Genomic DNA, 21487 nt, shown 5'->3' on the forward strand with positions numbered 1-21487 from the left:
TAGATGTTTTCATTTTCTTTAAATCAGGCTAATTTTGGCTTGTTAAAATATGGATACTTACAAAGATCTTATTTTTTGCTGCCACCATTATCCTAGCACCATCAGCAGACCATGAACAACATTTCACTATCACTTCCATATCCTCTTGAGGCTCCTCTGAATTTAGGAAGAATTGCTTCACATTAATGCTTTCCCTCTCGTTTGCTGATTTCACATCCCAAAGCTTCAGATTGTAAAAATTAAAAAAAAAAAAGTTTAAGTTTGTTTTAATCTCAAATCACACATCTAGAATTCTACCGGGATTAAATGTCATACAAATTATTCACTTTTTCTAATGAACTGTTTTCACTTATGTGTGACTTTTTATAAAGCTTTCAAATTAAGTACTCCAGTTTCATTCAGCACCTTCCTAAAAAGAAAAAAAAAAAAAAAAAAACTAGAAGCACTGCCTGAAATGCAAAATGCAGAATGTAAAACTAAATGCTAAAAAACCCTTGCATGGTGTGGAGGAAGCTAAAGATTAGGTGGTGACAATAAGAATGAGAACAGGAAGAAAGGTGAGACTCACGATTTGCCACTGCTGCCCTCTGCTGTGCCAGGCATGAAGTTTGCTTCCCATCTATCTACTGCATGCACAACCTAGACACCACACAAGGCCCAGTCTAAGCTAAGTTATAAACGTAGCAAGAGTATCCAGGGACATAAGGAAGTCCCTGAAAATAAAAACAAAGAATATGCTAAAAGGAAGCAAGGCACCTTATGTGTTTGTGGGACCATACACTTAAGCGGCACAAAAGACAAAGGCCTTCAAGAAGACCCATCTCCACTCCCCTTGGCCTTAAACAGCAACCGAGCTTCACAGAGTGATAATGACTACCATGCCCAGACCAAGGGTTGGTCAAGGACGACCAAAAAAAAAATTTTGTTTAATTAAAAATTAAAACAAAAAAACAAAAAACCTGCTTCTTAGGCTTTAACTCAGCTTCCAAAGAACACCTCCAAAATAAAACCAGGTTTGTTTGACCAAGCACATTTTTAAAGCTCAAGTTTAGAGGGGCACCTAGTCAGTTAAGCGTCTGACTTCAACTCAGGTCATGATCTCACGGTTTGTTGAGTTCGAGCCCCATGTCGGGCTCTGTGCTGACAGCTCAGAGCCTGGAGCCTGCTTCGGATTCTGTGTCTCATTCTCTCTCTGCTCCTACCCAACTTATGCTCTGTCTCTGTCTCAGAAATAAACATAAAAAAAAAAAAGAAAAAAGAAAGAAAGTAAGAAAGAACGAACCTAACAAAACCCAATTTCATTAAACCTGTCTAAACTACATTCTGCATCTGGACCTGACTTCAGCTCCTATCCAATGAATGTGATGAAATTCCACACATCGAGGGACCAAGTAAATACAAGCATTTGATTTTGAGCAAGTCACTATACTGTATCAAGGGCCCATGTGCACCCTGGGCTTTGTGTGGTTTACATGGCAATTTTTTTTTTTTTTCAACGTTTTTTTTTTTTTTTTTTTTTAATTTATTTTTGGGACAGAGAGAGACAGAGCATGAACGGGGGAGGGGCAGAGAGAGAGGGAGACACAGAATCGGAAACAGGCTCCAGGCTCCGAGCCATCAGCCCAGATCCTGATGCGGGGCTCGAACTCACAGACCGCGAGATCGTGACCTGGCCGAAGTCGGACACTTAGCCGACTGCGCCACCCAGGCGCCCCTACATGGCAATTTTAAATAAAAGTCACATTTTGAAACAGTTTATCAACAGGGCCTGAAAAACACATGCTTATCAACATGATACCCTGCAAAATGCTTAAAAGATTACAGAGCCATTTGGGGCAGGAAATAATTTTACAGTTCTTCATCCTCTCAGAAGGCAACAGCTTTGTGAAGACTTTGACCTTGAGATGCTGTTATCCAACATCATTTTACAGGACCTCTGCTTACTACACGTCACTGTATCAGCACGAACTAGCTAACGATACTGCCTTAATAGCACTGTGGGAAAGCTGCCACAAACACAGCAGTTCTCACCAAGAGTGCAATAATGTCTCTCCCCTGCTGCTACTGCTCTATGCTCTACAATCACATTTTGATACTCACACATGATATCAAAATCCTGTCCCTGAAGACTTTTAACACTTTTTTCTTTCGAGTTTGGAGAAGTCTTACTTTGATTTGAAGGGACACAAAAAAGGTTTATCATTGTGAACACATCAACTACTATGCTCATCATTTGGAAGATTACATAAATAAATCAGGTATAGATACCTCTCTCTCAAGGAGTTTACAGGCCATTAAAGGAGGTAAGACAAGCCCATAAGTGACTCTAAGATAAAGTACATCGGATGTGTCATTTGAGAGGAAAAGATAAAGCACAGTGGAAATGCTAGACCCAAGCTGTGGGCTTGAGGGAACAGTTTTTGCAGAGGTGGACATCTCAGTCTCCTCCCTGAAGATTAGCCTACAACTTAGGATGGAGAGATTTTCAACACTAAAAAGACAAAAGGAACACTCTATGGCCTAGACTCTAGGCTAAAGGGTCAGCATAAGCTAAAGTGACACATAAAATGGGATAACAAAGATCATGAAAAAGGAGAAAAGGTTACAGTTTGGGTACAGCACCAGGTGCCTGAACACATCTGGACACAACCCTCATCTGTTCTCAGAGCACCTTTGCCATTTCCACAGCTTGTCTATTCCCTTACCACTTTCTCCAACTGGAATTTGAACAACTTCAGGCCAGGAAATATTTCATGTTTTGTTTGTTTTTTTCTTTTTAGTATTTAAAACCCAAATGCCTCGTGCAGTGTCTGACACATATTAAGTATTCACTAAATAATCAAAAAATGCATTTTAAGTGAAAAGACAGATTCTTCTCATGTTTCAAGCATAGGTGAGTAGAAACAATAGTGTTACTGAAGGAAATAGGATTCAGATTAAAGATGTAGATAGAATACAAACATTCATCTTCATACCCTCCCAAAACCACATAAAACAACAGTAAAGAAAACTTTTCTCCATAGGCATAGTTCACAAGGCAAAGGAGAAAGGAGAAAGAGATAATAGCAACAAAACTATAAAGGGTAAAAAGCAAAAAGGCAAGCAATAAGGAGACTCCTAAATACTGAGTCCTGAGCCCACCACAGGGAAAGCCAAGAAGCAGCCCAATTCATACCACAGAACTCCTAAAAGGCGAAGGAAGTGTTGCACTGGGTACCTTCTAAGGGTAGAGCTAAATCAAGAGACATCACTACAAATCCCTTGAAACCCCCTCCCAAACTATGCAATCCAGGTTGCTGTGTCCCTACTTTGGCTGAAAAGTAGAGGGTTTTTCTAGACCCATCACAGTTGAGAGCAAAGTCATCATTCTGAAAATTGGGAAATTAAAAGAAAGTCTATATTCCAAATTTTGAGATCTCTACCTCAACATCATCTCAGAACTTGCCAACCAGACTTATACCCTAGAGGTAGGAGACTAAAGATTTTTCTCTGAATATCCAACGAGATCAAGAGGAAAGATCTAAAAAGTCTGACATTAGAAGTTTCCCAGACAACCCTTCAGGGAAACTCATAATAAGCAAGGTTACAATTCCCTATCAGCTTTTTGGTGCTACACTCCTAAATAGGAGCAGGATTTATATATCTAATACATATACAGATCTTCCTCAATTTAACCATGGGGTTACATCCCAATAAACCCATCATACTTGAAAATATCATAATTTGAAAATGCATTTAATATGCCTAACCTACTGAACACCATAGCTTAGCCTGGCCTACCTTAAATGTGCTCAGAACACTTACATTAGCCAAAAGCTGGCAAAGATCATCTAACAAAACCTATTTTATAATAAAATGTTGAACATCTCCTGTAATTTATTAAATACTGTAGAGAAAGCAAAAAAGAGAATGGCGATACAGATATAGAAAGGCTGTAAGTGTATCACCCTTGTTCACCCTTGTGAACTCATGGCTGACTGGGTGCTGCGGCTCCCTGTCACTGCCCAACATCACCAGTATCAGACTGCATATCGTTATCCAAGGGAAAGATTAAAATTCAAAATTCGAGGTACAGTTTCTACTGAATGTATATCACTTTTACACCATCATAAAGTTGAAAAATCCTAAGTCAACCATCGTAAGTCAGAAAACATCTGTAGCTATACCAAAGGATCAGATAGCAGACGTATACCTCTAAAATACAGACAGAAACTGAAACCAACAAAGAAAACAGCAACTATACAGGAATATGAAATTTAAAAAAATACTATTCACAAGGGCACCTGGGTGGCTCAGTTGGTTAACACCCAACTCTTGATTTCGGCTCAGGTCATGATCTCATGATTCCTGAGATTGAGCCCCACATTGGGCACTGTGCTAACAGTGCAGGGCCTGCTTGGGATTCTCTCTCTCTCCCTCTCTCTCTGTCCCTCCACCACTTGTGTACATGCTCTCTCTCTCTCTCAAAATAAACAAACTTAAAAAAAAAGATGCAGCTCTTAAAATATATATTTACAAAATAAAAAATAAAAAACTGTTAACACCACAAAAAGATTAAAGAAACTCCATCTATGACAAATATAGTATAAAATCAAAAAGGAAACTGATCATAAGAATGAGTACTTTAAGATACGACAAGAGAAATTAAAAATCCAATAGAAGGATTAGAAAATAAAGCTAGAAAATAAAGCTAAAGAAATCTTCCAGAAAGGAGGGCAAATAGACAAAGAGAAGGACAGAAAAATAAGAAAACAACCAAAAAAACAGACAGCCATTCTAAGAAGAAAAAGCAGAGAAAAATTACATCAAATAATTAAGGGAAGCCTACAGAACTGAAGTATATGAATTTCCAAATTGAAAGAAGCCACCAAGTGCCAAGCACAATAAATGAAGACAAACCCACACCAACGCAGCACGTTATCATGAAATTTTTTAAAAGAAAAAATACGGGGCATAAAGAGAAGATCTTAAAAGAATCTCTCAGAAAAGGGTTGTCTTAACCCATCCAAATGTGTTCTGAAAAACCTCCTCTGATATGGATTGTCCTAAAGAAAGAGACAGTATTTAATATTTGTAGATAACATGTCATAGAGGTCAAAATCTATTTACTTGAATATTCTACCTAAGAATGCTCCCCAACATCTACTAATAGCTAGAAAATTCTTTAAAGTAGAATTCTAACCAGAAAGCGTTCCTAGATGCCCTGAAGTAATTTCTACAAAACAAGTTATCTTCAGCCAACAAAGATAAATCAAAGATTCAACCAGAGAATCAGCATCAAGAGATTTATGTAACTTTCTGTAACTTAGGAGTTATCTATCAGCATTAACGAATCTTCTCTAGTGATTCTAACAAACAAAATAGTGCCCAGGAGGGTTCAAGCATTTCTCTGGAAAAAAATATGTCAAGAAAATTTACTGAGTGTGTGTTTTGAGTACAATTCTGTACTGTGAACTGCAGAGAGTACAAGATGCCAGGTCTCTGCAGATCATAAATCTATATGCAATCTTATCAAAGTCATATGAAAATGATTGAACTGAACTGCACAACATATTTACAAGTGGAAATGAGAAGATCAACTGAACAGTTCCTATCAATATACATAAATATAGATAGAAGGATGGGTGGTGCACTCAGAACCAGAAACATGGATGTTATAAGAGAACACTTTCTGAAGAAGTGGGTTTTTAAATTTTTAAAAAATATTTATTTATTTTTGAAAGAAAGAGACAGCGTGAGCAAGGGAGAGAGGTCCAAGAGAGGAAGACACAGAATCTGAAGCAGGCTCCAGGCTCCGAGCTGTCAGCACAGAGCCCAACACAGGGCTCGAACTCCAAACCATGAGATCATGACCTGAGCTGAAGTCAGACACTTAACCGACTGAGCCACCCAGGCACCCCTGAAGAAGGTTTTGCATAAAGGTTTAAGGGTCATTAAAAAATATGGTTAGGGGCACCTGGGTGGCTCAGCAGGTTAAGCATCTTTCTCTCTCAAAAATAAATAAACATGTAAAAAAAGGGTTTTTTAAATATGGTTAAATGAATTGGAGGCCAAAATTCTGCCGAAAAACTACTGAAATATATATACGGAAACAGTACCAGACATAAGCCCCCAAATTATCTTGCCCAAAACAATTAGTGTTAAGTGTGTTAGAAGAAACAAACTGAACAGGAACAGAGGTGGCAGAATGATGATAGGTAAAGAGACTCAGAGGTGCACCTGATAAGCCTGGTTTATCACAATTTATAATGTGGTACTTTTGTGTTCCAGCTTAAAGTGGCAAGATGAAAACAGAGGTAAAGTTATTCTAGCAGTTCTGTACCAGAATTAGGAGGGATGGAGAATACATCTTAGAAAGCTGCTATCAGACATAAGGAGATGACAGCATGAACCAGAGCAAACACTATAGAATGGGAGGGGGAAAAGTAGACAAAAAGATGAGGAGGTCAAAGATAGATTGGACTTAAGACCAAAGGAAAAAAGGAGAATCAATAAAGAGGAGGCTAGAATGATGGTGGAGACAGGAGTAATAAAGAAAGTAGGATTTGGATCTTATTTGAGAAGGTAAAAATGTAAAGAATTTAGTTTTTTTTAGGACTATAGATTTCAGGAGGTTGAATAAACTTTTTTTCCTAGCTCTCAAAAACAGGAGAATATAAAACAAAAGGGAGAATAAAGAATAAATAAAGCAGGGCCTTTACAAATTCGACCCCACAGGTCTCAATTTTATGAAGTCTTAAATAGAATATATGCTTAAAAAATTAAGATTTCAAATTATATGAACTTTAAACCATAAGGCAGTAAACCATTCATAAACAATCATTATGACAAGCAATTACAGTTATATTAAATATGCTCCTGGAAATTAAAGAAGCTCTTCCTGTAGAAATGTGAAAAACAGAAACCTATCTCTATAACCAAATCATAAAACTACAAAATTACAACCAATTTGAATGATAAACAAAAGCATACCTTTAATGTTCCATCAGCTGAACAACTAGCCAAAAGTTTATCATCTGGTGAAAATCTGCAGTGATTGACTGAATTTGTGTGGCCAAACATGGTATTTCGACACTCTTTTTGGGTCAAATCCCACAGCTATTTGAGAAAGATAAAAAGATAACTACAAAACTAGTACTGAACAAGGAAGTTAGAAACCACATAACATTTTTTCTTCCCTCCCATTTAAGTTTTTTCAATTACAGAAAAATGTTCATAGTAACACAAAGGTATCAAATACAAAGGTGAATTGTGATTACCAAGTAATGGAGCCGCCCTTAGATCAGCACCTACATCTATTAAAGGACCAAAGGTTATGTAAATAACTAATCACTGCCCATTTTAACAAAGTAGTTTGGAATCATTACTATTTTTACTTACATCTATAATAAATAATTTGTAAAATAAAATATCCCCAAACTTTTTTAGATGCTAGGTTACCCAAATGGTCATTTCTAAGATTTCCCCATGCAAACCTTGAGTATACTAGCTAGGCTAAAATCTATTAATGCTCTAAAAAATGACTAAAAAAATACAAAGATAGCAAAGATAGACATAAATACATTTGACAGGACATGTAATAGGCTTGAAGACCAAGTAAACACCTCTAGGAAGCAACCAACCAAATTCAGAATCCACAGGACAAGTGACTAAAGTTCTCATCAATGGCGTAAGAAAAGAGGAGGAGAAGGGAAACTTCTGCAGATTAAAAGGGATTTAAGACATAGAACAGCTAAATGTCACCTGAAATTTATATTTTGATTCCAACAAACTCATGGTAGAAAGGTATGTTTTTAAGAATAATGGGGAAGGGGCCCCTAACTGGGTCAGTTGATCTTGGGGTTGTGAGTCCAAGCCCACATTGGGTGTTGAGATTACTAAACATAAATAAACTTAAAAAAAGAAAAAGAATAATGGGGAGAAGTAAGCACAAACCAGGTATATTACAAAACCATTGTTAATGTTAGGGGTAATAATGCCATGGTATGTATGTTTAAGACCTCAGATACGCATGCTGAAGGATTTTGGGTGAAATGACATAATACCTGGGATTTGTTGCAACATGCCCCAGCCACCACCCCCCCCCCCAAAATGGGGATGGGGGACCGGGGAGGACAATAAAATAAAATTAGCAAAATACTGATAATAGTACAGTTAGAGCTAAACAATGGATACCACAAGGGTTCATTATTGTACTCTTTCCTTTTGGATATGTTTGAAAAGTATATAAAATGTAAATTAAAAAGGGGCTCCTGGGTGGCTCAGTCGGTTGAGTGTCCGACTTCGGCTCAGGTCATGATCTTGCAGTTTGTGAGTTCAAGCCCCATGTCGGGCTCTGTGCTGACAGCTCAGAGCCTGGAGCCTCCTTCGGATTCTGTGTCTCCCTCTCTCTCTGCCCCTTCCCCGCTCATGCTCTGTCTCTGTCTCTCAAAAATGAATAAACATTAAAGAAAAAATGTTTCTTTTTAAATGTAAATAAGAAGGACTAGTCATCTCTGGTGATTTATGCTAACTATATTAAACACAGAAGAAGAACTCATTCATCCCCATGATTAACCTTGGTAAAAATCCTTTGCAAATGACCAGTGAGATACGTCCTATTCTTCATATCCATCTCCATCCTAGACTCCTTTTTATCCCAGTCCTAGGTAAATCCAATTTTTCAGATAAGGCAAGTTACATGGGGGCAGCTTCAATTTTACATATATTTTTTTAAAGATTTCATTTTTGGGGCACCTGGGTGGCTCAGTCGGTTAAGTAGCCGACTTCGGCTCAGGTCATGATCTCGCGGTCTGTGAGTTCGAGCCCCGCGTCGGGCTCTGTGCTGACAGCTCAGAGCCTGGAGCCTGTTTCAGATTCTGTGTCTCCCTCTCTCTGACCCTCCCCTGTTCATGCTCTGTCTCTCCCTGTCTCAAAAATAAATAAATGTTAAAAAAAAAATTAAAAAAAAAAAAAAGATTTCATTTTTAAATATTCTCTACACCCAACATGGGGCTCAAACCCACAACACTGAGATCAAGAGTTGCAAGCTCCACCAAATGAGCCAGCCAGGCACCCCCAGATTTACATATTTTCATTGGCTTCTCTCAGTTCAAGAGACACAAGAAGTGAGTTCTAATTGTCTACATGGTAATACAGGTGTGGTATGGCAGATCTTAAAGCATAACTTGTCCTTAATTAAAACTGTTGACTAACAATAGACCCCATAGATCTCTCTTTGTTCTCACATCCTAGAGGTTTTTGTCTGTAATTAAAATGAGGAAATATTAACTTCTTCACCCTCTAAAATATTAAAAAGAAACATCAAAAATTAGTCATAACAAAAGGTCTTAGGTTTTTAGAGCTGGGATAGTTCAAATAGAGCAAAGCTTTTCTTAAATAGTACAATAGTCTTATTTTTTAGAGGTGGGTTTATTCAGTAGGGTAAAGCATATCTGAGTAAAAATGAGCTAAGACTGTAAGACTATGTTAGTTTGTTATTTTAACCCAATCCAGTGTTTCAAACTGAGCTGTGCAGGGCCCTGGGGATTCCAGAAACGTGTCTGAAAGGAACTACTGGGGGAAATAACCCGTGGGTATAGGGGGGACAACTTTCAATATTTTCTAAAGTTGTTCAAATACCTTAAACGTCAAACAGAAAGTATGAGGTTTTCCAAACTGAAATGTTTTGCTGAACCCTCCCAAAAATATAATGTCCCATTACAAAGATAGTGTGACATTAAAAAAGAAAGGGCACAGGGCACCTAGGAGGTTCAGTTAAGCGTCCAACACTTGGTTTCGGCCCAGGTCGTGATCTCATGGTTCATGAGTTCAAGCCCCATGTCAAGCTCTGTGCTGACAACATGGAGTCTGCTTAGGATTCTCTCTCCCTGTCTTGCTGCCCTCTCCCCGCTCTCCCAAGCTTGTGCACTTGCTCTTTCTCACTCTCTCAAAAATAAACATTAAAAAAAAAAAAAAAAAAAAAAAAGGAGGAGGAGGATGAAGGGCAGAAATCAATCCAAAAAAGACTCTAAAAGAAGTTAGTGAATCTTTCTGGGACCCCAGAAAATTCAATCTAGCTATCTTTAATATGGCACTTAACAGGGGAAAAAAGAGCCTGCCTGGAATTCGCTCTCTCTCCTTTTTCTGCCCCTCCCCTGCTTGCTCGTGCATACATGCTCTCTCTCTCTCTCAAAATAAACTCCAAAAAAAAGATAAAATCTTTTATAATTTATAATTATAAAGCATTACCAAACCTACATGAAATGAATATGTTTTTGGTTTTAGCTTTTTTTTCCTGTCAGCATCTCTTTTTCTTCCTCCTAATAACAGAACCTCTCTTTTGAATCAAGCCCCTCCTATATAATTCAGTGGAGCTGACCTCACCTCACTTGTCCCATTTCTACATGGCTACACTTGTGATCCTTGGCCAATCCACGGATTCCATCCTACAGGCCACTAGGATTATTTAACAATGAGCATATAAGCCAAACAAAGTCAAATAGTCTTCTTTAAAATGAAATCTATGGGATCTGGGAAAGAGTAGATCCTATATGTATGTATGTATGTATGTATGTGTGTTGTATATACATAATACGTATATGTGTATTACATATATCATGTATATAATATATATGTATATATACACACACACACATATATATATACGTATATATATATACATATACGTATATATATATATATATATATATATATATATATACACATACACACACACACACATATATAACATGACTTCCTCTGTGACTATAAACTATAAGACCCATGTAAGCCTGGAGGTGAGAACAGCCATATTTCCTGCCACACTGAAAGAACAACGCCTAAACCAAACAAAGAGGGAAACAAAGTCTAGAGGTAAGAGGCAGAGTCTAAGAACATAATTTAAACATGTGGAATCAGCTATGCTTGAAGCCATGCTCCCTCTATACTCTTCACTTACATAAACCAATAATATCTTTTTTTTTTTTGCTTAATCTAATAATGGAAGTTTCTATCACTGCAACCAGAAGAACCCTGATTAATACATGAGAAAATCAAAAGAAATGTTCTAATGCATCTATCAAATTTGTCTATGTAATTCTCATTATCCACACTTACTTTGAGGAAACAGTCACTTGACGCAGTGGCTAAGAGAAGGTGATGACTGTTGTTGGTAAAGTGGCAGCAATTGACTTGCTCTGAGTGCTCATCATAGATATGTACTAGTTCCCCAGTCATAGAATTCCAAATCTAAAAAGAATAGAGAAAATAAAACTTACAACTACCCCTTATTTTCAAAGGGAGAACAGAGGAGCAAACAAACATCACCTGTTTTGTGGCAGATTTTCCCAGACATGAGGCTAATGAACACCTCTGCCTTCTCTAAAATATGTATTTTTCCAGGTTTAAAAAAAAAGTTACTTGCAAGTGTATACATGTGACCTTTCTATAGCATAATTAGAATCTCATGAAAACATTACATTCTTCAAGGGCAAGATTGCACATGTTCATATGAATGACAGCAGGCAGAGATGTAACTGCTATAAAAACTATGGAAGGCGCACGTGGGTAGCTCAGTCATTTGAGAGTCCTACACTTGATTTCAGCTCAGATCATGATCTGATAGGTTCAGAAGATCAAGACCCAAGTTGGGCTCTGAGCTGACAGCAAAGAGCCTGCTTGGGATTCCCTCCCTCCCTCCCTCTCTGTCTCTCAAAATAAACAAACTTTAAATAAATAAGAAGTATAGAATAATGGACTTTAGATCAGAAGGATTAAGTCCAAGACCCGGCTCTACCATTTATTATTTGTGTGTCCTTAAGTCCTTAATTTATCTGCATCACAGTTCAATCTTCTATAAAATGAGGATACTTATACCTGTCCTACACAATTCAAGGTATCAAATGAGATAAAGGATGGGGAAAACTGAGAGCTTTCCCCTTAAGGTCAGGAACAAGACGAGGATGTCCACTCTCTCCATTGTTATTCAACATCGTTTTGGAAGTCTTAGCCTCAGCAATCAGACAACACAAAGAAACAAAAGGCATCCAAATAGGCCAGGAGGAGGTCAAACTTCCACTCTTTGGGGATGACATGATACTTTATATGAAAAACCCAAAAGATTCCACCAAAAGACTGCTAGAACTGATCCGTAAATTCATCAAAGTTGCTGGATATAAAATCAATGCACAGAAATCGGTTGCGTTCCTATACACCAACAATGAAGCAAAAGAAGGAGAATTCAAGGAATTGATCCCATTTACAACTGCACCAAAAACCATAAAATACCTAGGAATAAATCTAACCAAAGAGGTGAAAAATCTATACACTGAAAACTATAGAAAGTTTATGAAAGAAATTGAAGAAGACACAAAGAAATAGAAAAAGATTCCATGCTCCTGGATAGGAAGAACAAATAGTGTTAAAATGTCAACACTACCCAAAGCTATCTACATATTCAATGCAATACCTATCAAAATAACACCAGCATTCTTCACAGAGCTAGAACAAACAATCCTAAAATATGTATAGAACCGGAAAAAAACCCTGGATAGCCAAAGCAATCTTGAAAAAGAAAACTAAAGCAGGAGGCATCACAATCCTGGACTTCAAGCTATACTACAAAGCTGTAATCATCAAGACAGTATGGTACTGGCATAGAAAGAGACACTCAGATCAATGGAACACAATAGAAAACCCAAAAATGGATCCACAAACGTATGGCCAACTAATCTTTGACAAAGCAGGGAAGAATATCCAATGGAATAAAAACAGTCTCTTCAGCAAATGGTGCTGGGAAAACTGGACAGCGACATGCAGAAAAATGAACCTGGACCACTTTCTTATACCATACACAAAAATAAACTCAAAATGGATGAAACACCTAAATGTAAGACAGGAAGCCATCAAAATCCTCAAGGAGAAAGCAGGCAAAAAACCTCTCTGACCTTGGCCACAGTAACTCCTTACTCAGCACGTCTCCAGTGGCAAGGGAAACAAAAGCAAAAATGAACTATTGGGACCTCATCAAAGGACCTCATCCTTTGCACAGCAAAGGAAACAATCAGCAAAACTAAAAGGCAACAGACGGAATGGGAGAAGATATTTGCAAATAACATATCAGATAAAGGGTTGGTATCCAAAATCTGTAAAGAACTTATCAAACTCAACACCCAAAAAACAAATAATCCAGTGAAGAAATGGGCAAAACACATGAATAGACACTTCTCCAAAGAAGACATCCAGATGGCCAACTGACACATGAAAAAAATGCTCAACATCACTCATCATCAGGGAAATTCAAATCAAAACCACAATGAGATACTACCTCACACCTGTCAGAATGGCTAACATTAACAACACAGGCAACAACAGATGTTGGCGAGGATGTGGAGAAAGAGGATCTCTTTTGCATTGTTGGTGGGAACGCAAGCTGATGCAGCAACTCTGGAAAACAGTATGGAGGTTCCTCAAAAAATTAAAAATAGAACTAGCCTACAACCCAGCAATTGCATTACTAGGTATTTATCTAAGGGATACAGGTATGCTGTTTCAAATGGGCACATGCACCCTAATGTTTTTTTTTAATATGAAATTTATTGTCAAATTGGTTTCCAAACAACACCCAGTGCTCATCCCAAAAGGTGCCCTCCTCAATGCCAATCACCCACTTCCCCCTCCCTCCCACCCCCCATCAACCCTCAGTTTATTCTCCGTTTTTAAGAGTCTCTTATGGTTTGGCTCTCTCCCTCTCTAACCTTTTTTTTTTTTCTTCCCCTCCCCCATGGACTTCTGTTAAGTTTCTCAGGATCCACATGAGAGTGAAAATATATGGTTATCTGTCTTTCTCTGTATGGCTTATTTCACTTAGCATAACACTCTCCAGTTCCATCCACGTTGTTACAAAAGGCCTTATTTCATTCTTTCTCATTGCCACATAGTATTCCACTGTGTATATAAACCACAATTTCTTTTTTTTTTTTTCAACGTTTTTTATTTATTTTTGGGACAGAGAGAGACAGAGCATGAACGGGGGAGGGGCAGAGAGAGAGGGAGACACAGAATCGGAAACAGGCTCCAGGCTCTGAGCCATCAGCCCAGAGCCCGACGCGGGGCTCGAACCCACGGACCGCGAGATCGTGACCTGGCTGAAGTCGGACGCTTAACCGACTGCGCCACCCAGGCGCCCCAAAACCACAATTTCTTTATCCATTTGTCAGTTGATGGACATTTAGGCTCTTTCCATATTTGGCTATTGTTGAAAGCACTGTTATAAACATTGGGGTACAAGTACCCCTATACATCAGCACTCCTGTATCCCTTGGGTAAATTCCTAGCAGTGCTATTGCTGGGTCATAGGGTAGATCTATTTTTAATTTTTTTAGGAACCTCCACTCTTTTCCAGAGCAGCTGTACCAGTTTGCATTCCCAACAGTGCAAGGGGGTTCCCATTTCTCCACATCCTCTCCAGCATCTATAGTCTCCTGATTTGTTCATTTTGGCCACTCTGACTGGCATGAGGTGATAACTCAGTGTGGTTTTGATTTGTATTTCCCTGATGAGGAGCGACGTTGAGCATCTTTTCATGTGCCTGTTGGCCATCTGGACGTCTTCTTTAGAGAAGTGTCTATTCATGTTTTCTGCCCATTTCTTCACTGGATTATTTGTTTTTCGGGTGTGGAGTTTGGTGAGCTCTTTATAGATTTTGGATACTAGCTCTTTGTCCAATATGTCATTTGCAAATATCTTTTCCCATTCCACTGGTTGCCTTTTAGTTTTGTTGATTGTTTCCTTTGCTATGCAGAAGCTTTTTATCTTCACAAGGTCCCAATAGTTCATTTTTGCTTTTAATTCCCTTGCCTTTGGGGATGTGTCAAGTAAGAAATTGCTACGGCTGAGGTCAGAGAGGTTTTTTCCTGCTTTCTCCTCTAGGGTTTTGATGGTTTCCTGTCTCACATTCTGGTCCTTATTCCATTTTGAGTTTATTTTTGTGAATGGTGTAAGAAACTGGTCTAGTTTCATCCTTCTGCATGTTGCTGTCCAGTTCTCCCAGCACCATTTGTTAAAGGGACTGTCTTTTTTCCATTGGATATTCTTTCCCGCTTTGTCAAAGATTAGTTGGCCATACTTTTGTGGGTCTAGTTCTGGGGTTTCTATTCTATTCCGTTGGTCTATGTGTCTGTTTTTGTGCCAATACCATGCTGTCTTGATGATTACAGCTTTGTAATAGAGGCTAAAGTCTGGGATTGTGATGCCTCCTGCTTTGGTCTTCTGCTTCAAAATTACTTTGGCTATTCGGGGCCTTTTGTGGTTCCATACAAATTTTAGGATTGCTTGTTCTAGCTTCGAGAAGAATACTGGTGCAATTTTGATCGGGATTGCATTGAATGTGTAGATAGCTTTGGGTAGTATTGACATTTTAATAATATTTATTCTTCCAATCCATGAGCACGGAATATTTTTCCATTTCTTTATATTTCTTCAATTTCCTTCATAAACTTTCTATAGTTTTCACCATACAGATCTTTCACATCTTTGGTTAGGTTTATTCCTAGGTATTTTATGGTTCTTGGTGCAACTGCGAATGGGATCAGTTTATTTGTCTTTCTGTTGCTTCATTATCAGTGTATAAGAATGCAACTGATTTCTGTACTTTGATTTTGTAGCCTGCGACTTTGCTGAATTCATGTATCAGTTCTAGCAGACTTTTGGTGTAGTCTGTCGGGTTTTCCATGTATAATATCATGTCATCTGCAAAAAGTGAAAGCTTAACTTCATCTTTGCCAATTTTCATGCCTTTGATTTCCTTTTGTTGTCTGATTGCTGATGCTAGAACTCCCAACACTATGTTAAACAACCCACACGCTTCTAAAACTCAAACGGGAAGAAATAGAAAGCTTGAACACACCCATAACCAGCGCAGAAATTGAATCAGTTGTCAAAAATCTCCCAACAAATAAGAGTCCAGGACCAGATGGCTTCCCAGGGGAATTCTACCAGACATTTAAAGCAGAGATAATACCTACCCTTCTCAAGCTATTCCAAAAAATAGAAAGGGAAGGAAAACTTCCAGACTCATTCTATGAAGTCAGCATTACTTTAATTCCTAAACCAGACCTAGTAAAAAAAGAGAACTACAGGCCAATATCCCTGATGAATATGGATGCAAAAATTCTCAATAAGATACTAACAAATCGAATTCAACAGCATATAAAAAGAATTATTCGCCATGATCAAGTGGGATTCATTCCTGGGCTGCAGGGCTGGTTCAACATTCGCAAATCAATCAATGTGATACATCACATTAATAAAAAAGATAAGAACCATATAATCCTGTCAATCGATGCAGAAAAAGCATTTGACAAAATTCAGCATCCTTTCTTAATAAAAACCCTCGAAAAAGTCGGGATAGAAGGAACATACTTAAACATTATAAAAGCCATTTATGAAAAGCCCACAGCTAATATCATCCTCAATAGGGAAAAACTGACAGCTTTCTCCCTGAGATCAGGAACACAACAGGGATGTCCACTCACCGCTGTTGTTTAACATGCACCCTAATGTTTATAGCAGCACTATCAACAACAGCCAAAGTATGGAAAGAGCCCAAATGCCCATCGATGGATGAATGGATAAAGAAGATGTGGTATATACATACAACAGAGAATTACTCAGCAATCAAAAAGAATGAAATCTTGCCATTTGCAACTATGTGGATGGAACTAGAGGGTATTATGCTAAGTGAAATTCGAGAAAGACAAATCTCATATGACTTCACTCATATGAGGACTTTAAGACACAGAACAGATGAACACAAGGGAAGGGAAGCAAAAATAATATAAAAACAGGGAGGGGGACAAAACATAAGAAACTCTTAAATATGGAGAACAAGCAGAGGGTTGGTTACTGGAGGGGTTATGGGAGAGGGGATGGGCTAAATGGGTAAGGGGCATTAAGGAATCTACTCCTGAAATCATTGTTGCACTATATGCTAACTAACTTGGATGTAAATTTAAAAAAATAAAAAGTTTTTTTTAATGAGATAAAGGACATGCTAAGATTTCTGACTTCAACTTATAAATAAATAAGTAAAGACAAATAGCTCAGTAAAAAAAATAAAGGCTTCTGATTCTGAGGGAAACCTAAGCTTTCAACCCTGGCTCCATTACTTATCAGTTGATGTGAGCCTGGACAAATGACTTCATCTCTGAACTTGTTGCCTCATCTGTTAAATACTTACTTTACAAGTTGTAGTGAGAAACTGATAATGTAATACAACAAAGTGTTCAGTATAAAGCTTCACAAGGTGTTAAATTCCCAAGTAAAAGAATAATCATTTTAGTTACTATGTAAGACAACTAAGCAGTGTGTTCTATCTAACAACAAATGAAAGAAATAAATTATCTAATCTTACTGGGCTCTAGACTTTCAGAGGTACTAATTTGCCTCTTATAGCATTTTGTTTTTAATTTTTAAGTAAGCTCCATACCCAAATAGGGCTCAAACTTACAACCCCGAGATGAAGAATCATGTGCTCTACTGATTGAGTCAGCCAGTCACCCCACATTTTATCTTGTCAAAGCACTCCCCAGAGGCCCAAAAAGTTTATTTTTATTTAATACACATTTCTGCCTCTTGTTTTGTTTTTGAGTACTTAGAAAGCAGAAACACAGTGTTATTTCCTTTTACTCCATTTGGCCCTGACTGTGGAACTACATGGAATGGCCAACTCCAAGTCTGACTCAGAGTAGAAGCTATGGAGTAAATTAACGAGTTGGTTGTAAAGCCACTTGGAGTCCATTCTATCAAGAAGTAGATTTTTCCAAGGCCTGAATTTAGTCTGAAAACTCCAAAGTCTTCTTCAAGTGGATCCAGACCCTAGGAAAACTTCCAAGACAATTTTCTTGCTCCCAGGTCCACTAAGACCCAGTTACACACCTAACCAGTTACGACATTCTTTAAAAAAAAAAAAAAAGAAAAAGAAAAAGAAAAAGAAAAAGAAAAGAGAAAAAGAAAAAAAGAAAAAGAAAAAGGCTGGGGCTTCTGGGTGGCTCAGTCAGTTAAATGTCCAACTTTGGCTCAGGTCATGACCTCACAGTTCGTGTGTTCTATGCAGACAGCTCAGAGCCTAAAGCCTGCTTCAGATTCTGTGTCTCCTTCTCCCTCTGCCCTACCTCACTCATGCTCTTTCTCTCTCTCTCAAAAATAAACATAAAAAAAATAAAATTTAATTTAAAAAAAAAATTTTTTAAAGCCTGAAGTGAGGATCCCCCTCCACTTATCAGAAAAAAACATTCCCCTGGACTTTGGTCTCTCCTAAATTCCACATAAATGCTCTGGCAGAAAGCCAAATTTAGGAACGAGACAAGAAAGAATTAAAAAAAAAAAAGAAAAAAAGGAAAAAAAAATAACAGAGATAAAAATTAACCTGTGTTTACTTTTTTTTCTCTATTTACTTTGTAGACTAGTAACTGAATTGCTAGTTTGTTCATGCATCTAGATTTGCAGTGAATGTAGTTCATAAAGGTTAAAAAAAATTGTTTTTAAAAACCTGGGGGGCGCCTGGGGTGATCAGTTGGTTAGGCAACTGACTTTGGCTCAGGTCATGATCTCAGTTTGTGAGTTCGAGCCCCACATCGGGCTCTGTGCTGACAGCTCAGAGCCTGAAGCCTACTTCAGATTCTGTGTCTCCCCTCTTTCTATCCCTCCCCTGTTCATGCTCTGTGTCTGTCTCTCAATAATAAATAAACGTTAAAAAAAAAATTTTTTTTTAATTAAAAAAAAAAAAACCTGGGTTGCCCTTCACAGACTAAGCATTTTACAACAGGAATCCAATCTCAGACAATAATTTTGTGCAGCAATACTTCCAATCACAATGCATTCAAAGATTCCAATTGGTATTTATCTCATAGACTGATCAATAAATGGCAGAAATATTCATTAATTAGTAATTGTTTCTCTTAGCTGCCTGGTAAATATCTCAGGCTGTGAAACCTAGGCATTTTGCTGGTGCTTAAAAATAAGGACTATTGGGGTGCCTGGGTGGCGCAGTCGGTTAAGCGTCCGACTTCAGCCAGGTCACAATCTCGCGGTCCGTGAGTTCGAGCCCCGCGTCAGGCTCTGGGCTGATGGCTCGGAGCCTGGAGCCTGTTTCCGATTCTGTGTCTCCCTCTCTCTCTGCCCCTCCCCCGTTCATGCTCTGCCTCTCTCTGTCCCAAAAATAAATTAAAAAAAAATTAAAAAAAAAAATAAATAAATACTATTAGGGGCACCTGTTACGCATCTGACTTCGACTCAGTTCATCATCTCAAGATTCATGGGCTCAAGCCCCGCATCAGGCTCTGTGCCAACAGCTCAGAGCCTGCAGCCTGCTTCATATTCTGTCTCCTTCTCTCTGCCCCTCCCTTGCTCACGCTCTCTCAAAAATAAACAAACATTTAAAAAAAAAGATTTTTTAGACAGTGTTAATTTACAGTTGAAACTGGTTTGCCTCAAGTTAGTAATCAATAGGCAAGTCTTTTATCCCTACTTACCCTAGTCCCTCTAGTATGGAAAAAGAAAATGAATTCTGTGGTAATTACAACTCTAGAGAAAAATACTTCCCTACCTTCACTTTTTTATCCACTGAGCAGGTTGCTATGAATCTGTCATCTGCAGAGAATGCACAACAAAGCACTTCATCCTCATGAGCCTTGATTTCCAGAAGTTTCTCTCCTGTTTCAGCTTTGAACACCTGCACAAGCAAAAATAAAATCTTTTTACCATAAACCACTGGCTACCATTCAATAAAAATCTTTCTTTTAAAGATCTTATTCAGTATTATTTCGCAATAGGAATGAACGTTGGCAAAAACAGTCCAAACAGCAGAAATATCCGTCAGAATTTATGCCTGAACATAGAGAACTATCCCTTGTTAAATGTTTTTAATATCAATAAAAAGAGCTAGCAGAGTATAGCTTCAGTTCTTGAGATTAGTTTGGCAAATTCTTTTTTTTTTTTAAATAATGAAGTACACATATAAAAATAAGGTTTCCAGTCATAATCTTATAAAGACTAAACCTAGTCTGAAAATCAAAGTTTTAACTAATTTGATCCTGTTTCCTTCCAAACCAAAAGGTACAGTACAGATTTAAAGAAAAGCATTCATTCATGTATTCTGAAAAGAAATGAGAACTTAAGAAATTCCTTCAAGCACCTTAGAAATAATCTAGTCCAATTCCTATTTACAGTCAGAAATCTATGCCTGAGCCTGTACTAAAATAGGTATTTTATTAAATAACTTTTTAAATCAAAGCCCAGTTCACTATGCTAGGGAGTCCTTATGTCTTTTAACAATTTTCATTTCCTCATTACCCCTAGCTGGTACACAGATGACAGAAACTAATTGCTAGGGTAAAAGGTACTTTCATGCCACTTGGCAAATTTAAAATAATGAAAATGCACAACCCTATCTCTTAAATCTCCAGAGAAAGTTTTCATAAAATATTCCAGAGAGTTAGATTTCTCTATTTCTAATGTACAATTTTCTTCAATTTTAGTATTTAAATATATTCTAATATGCACAGTATCAGGTACATGCCTCTTCCAATTTTTCTCAAGAGATTTGTTTTACCTGTAAGGTTTTATCAACTCCACAAGAAGCTATTCTTTGACCATCCTCAGAAAAGCAAGCATGGTAAACAGCATCTGTATGGGGGCGGACAACTAAGCGGGAAAGATTCTTGTTGTTTTTTTTGTTTCTACATACAAGGAGAAAATGAACAGAAACCCAATAAGTAAAAGTAATTTCTTTCAATAATGAAGTAAACTGTCGTTTAACATTGTATTGCCAAAAATACAAAATTCTTAAAATTAAGTTACCAACTTGTAAATGACAGCATAGATCTCCTGAAGGAAAAAAAAAGCGTAACAAAAGTGGCTTTTTAAGAGAAATTCTACCCTCTATCAAGCAACCTGTCATATGTTGCAAATGACAGAGTTGGGAGAAATCTAATCAAATACATGTTGCTTTCTATTTCCCTTGATACATTAATGATAACATGTGTAGAGAAAACATTATATAAGAATACTCTCAAAAAAATCTCCATTTTTAAAAGGAAAGAAGCCATACTAAAGTACGACACTACACCCACTGTTAGGATGATGTACTTTAAAACTGTTCTTCTCTAACCACAATTAGGTATAGAGAAAAAAAGATCAAGCAATGTCATTTTATTTATATTTTAGTCTGAATACTATTCCACTAGTATAGGTAATATGTTATTTCTCATGGGCTAAAGGGGTAAAAGAACAGTGCCAGAATTTCATATACATATGCCCCAGTCACCTTGAATACAATTAAATATGTTAAATGGCATCACGCTTATTTTAATAGTCAGATAAACCTAATGAATAACCCTACTTCTACTACTTATTAAGTGTGTAAACTTAAGCAAATGACCTAATACATTTCCATTTTCTCATATGTACAATGGGAGTAAGGGTACCTGCTCTAAACAGTTTCTGACAC

At 37.6% G+C, this 21487-nt stretch overlaps 1 protein-coding gene across 4 annotated transcripts in view; it reads right to left on the reverse strand.

The window, feature by feature from the left end:
• APAF1 (apoptotic peptidase activating factor 1) overlaps nt 1-21487 on the reverse strand; it is a 93482-nt gene that overhangs the window by 38078 nt on the left and 33917 nt on the right. For 2 of the 4 annotated variants that reach the window (XM_058741685.1, XM_058741686.1), the window contains exons 13-17: nt 20591-20717; nt 19586-19711; nt 11098-11229; nt 6973-7098; nt 62-223 (exon numbers count right to left, since the gene is read on the reverse strand). In XM_058741685.1, the coding sequence (XP_058597668.1) occupies nt 62-223; nt 6973-7098; nt 11098-11229; nt 19586-19711; nt 20591-20717 (673 nt within the window). Of the gene's footprint in view, nt 1-61; nt 224-6972; nt 7099-11097; nt 11230-19585; nt 19712-20590; nt 20718-21487 lie in introns of those variants that run through there. The other 2 variants (XM_058741687.1, XM_058741688.1) reach the window with 2 other exon arrangements.

Source organism: Neofelis nebulosa, chromosome 8, assembly GCF_028018385.1.
Source record: "Neofelis nebulosa isolate mNeoNeb1 chromosome 8, mNeoNeb1.pri, whole genome shotgun sequence".
NCBI classification, from domain to species: domain Eukaryota; kingdom Metazoa; phylum Chordata; class Mammalia; order Carnivora; family Felidae; genus Neofelis; species Neofelis nebulosa.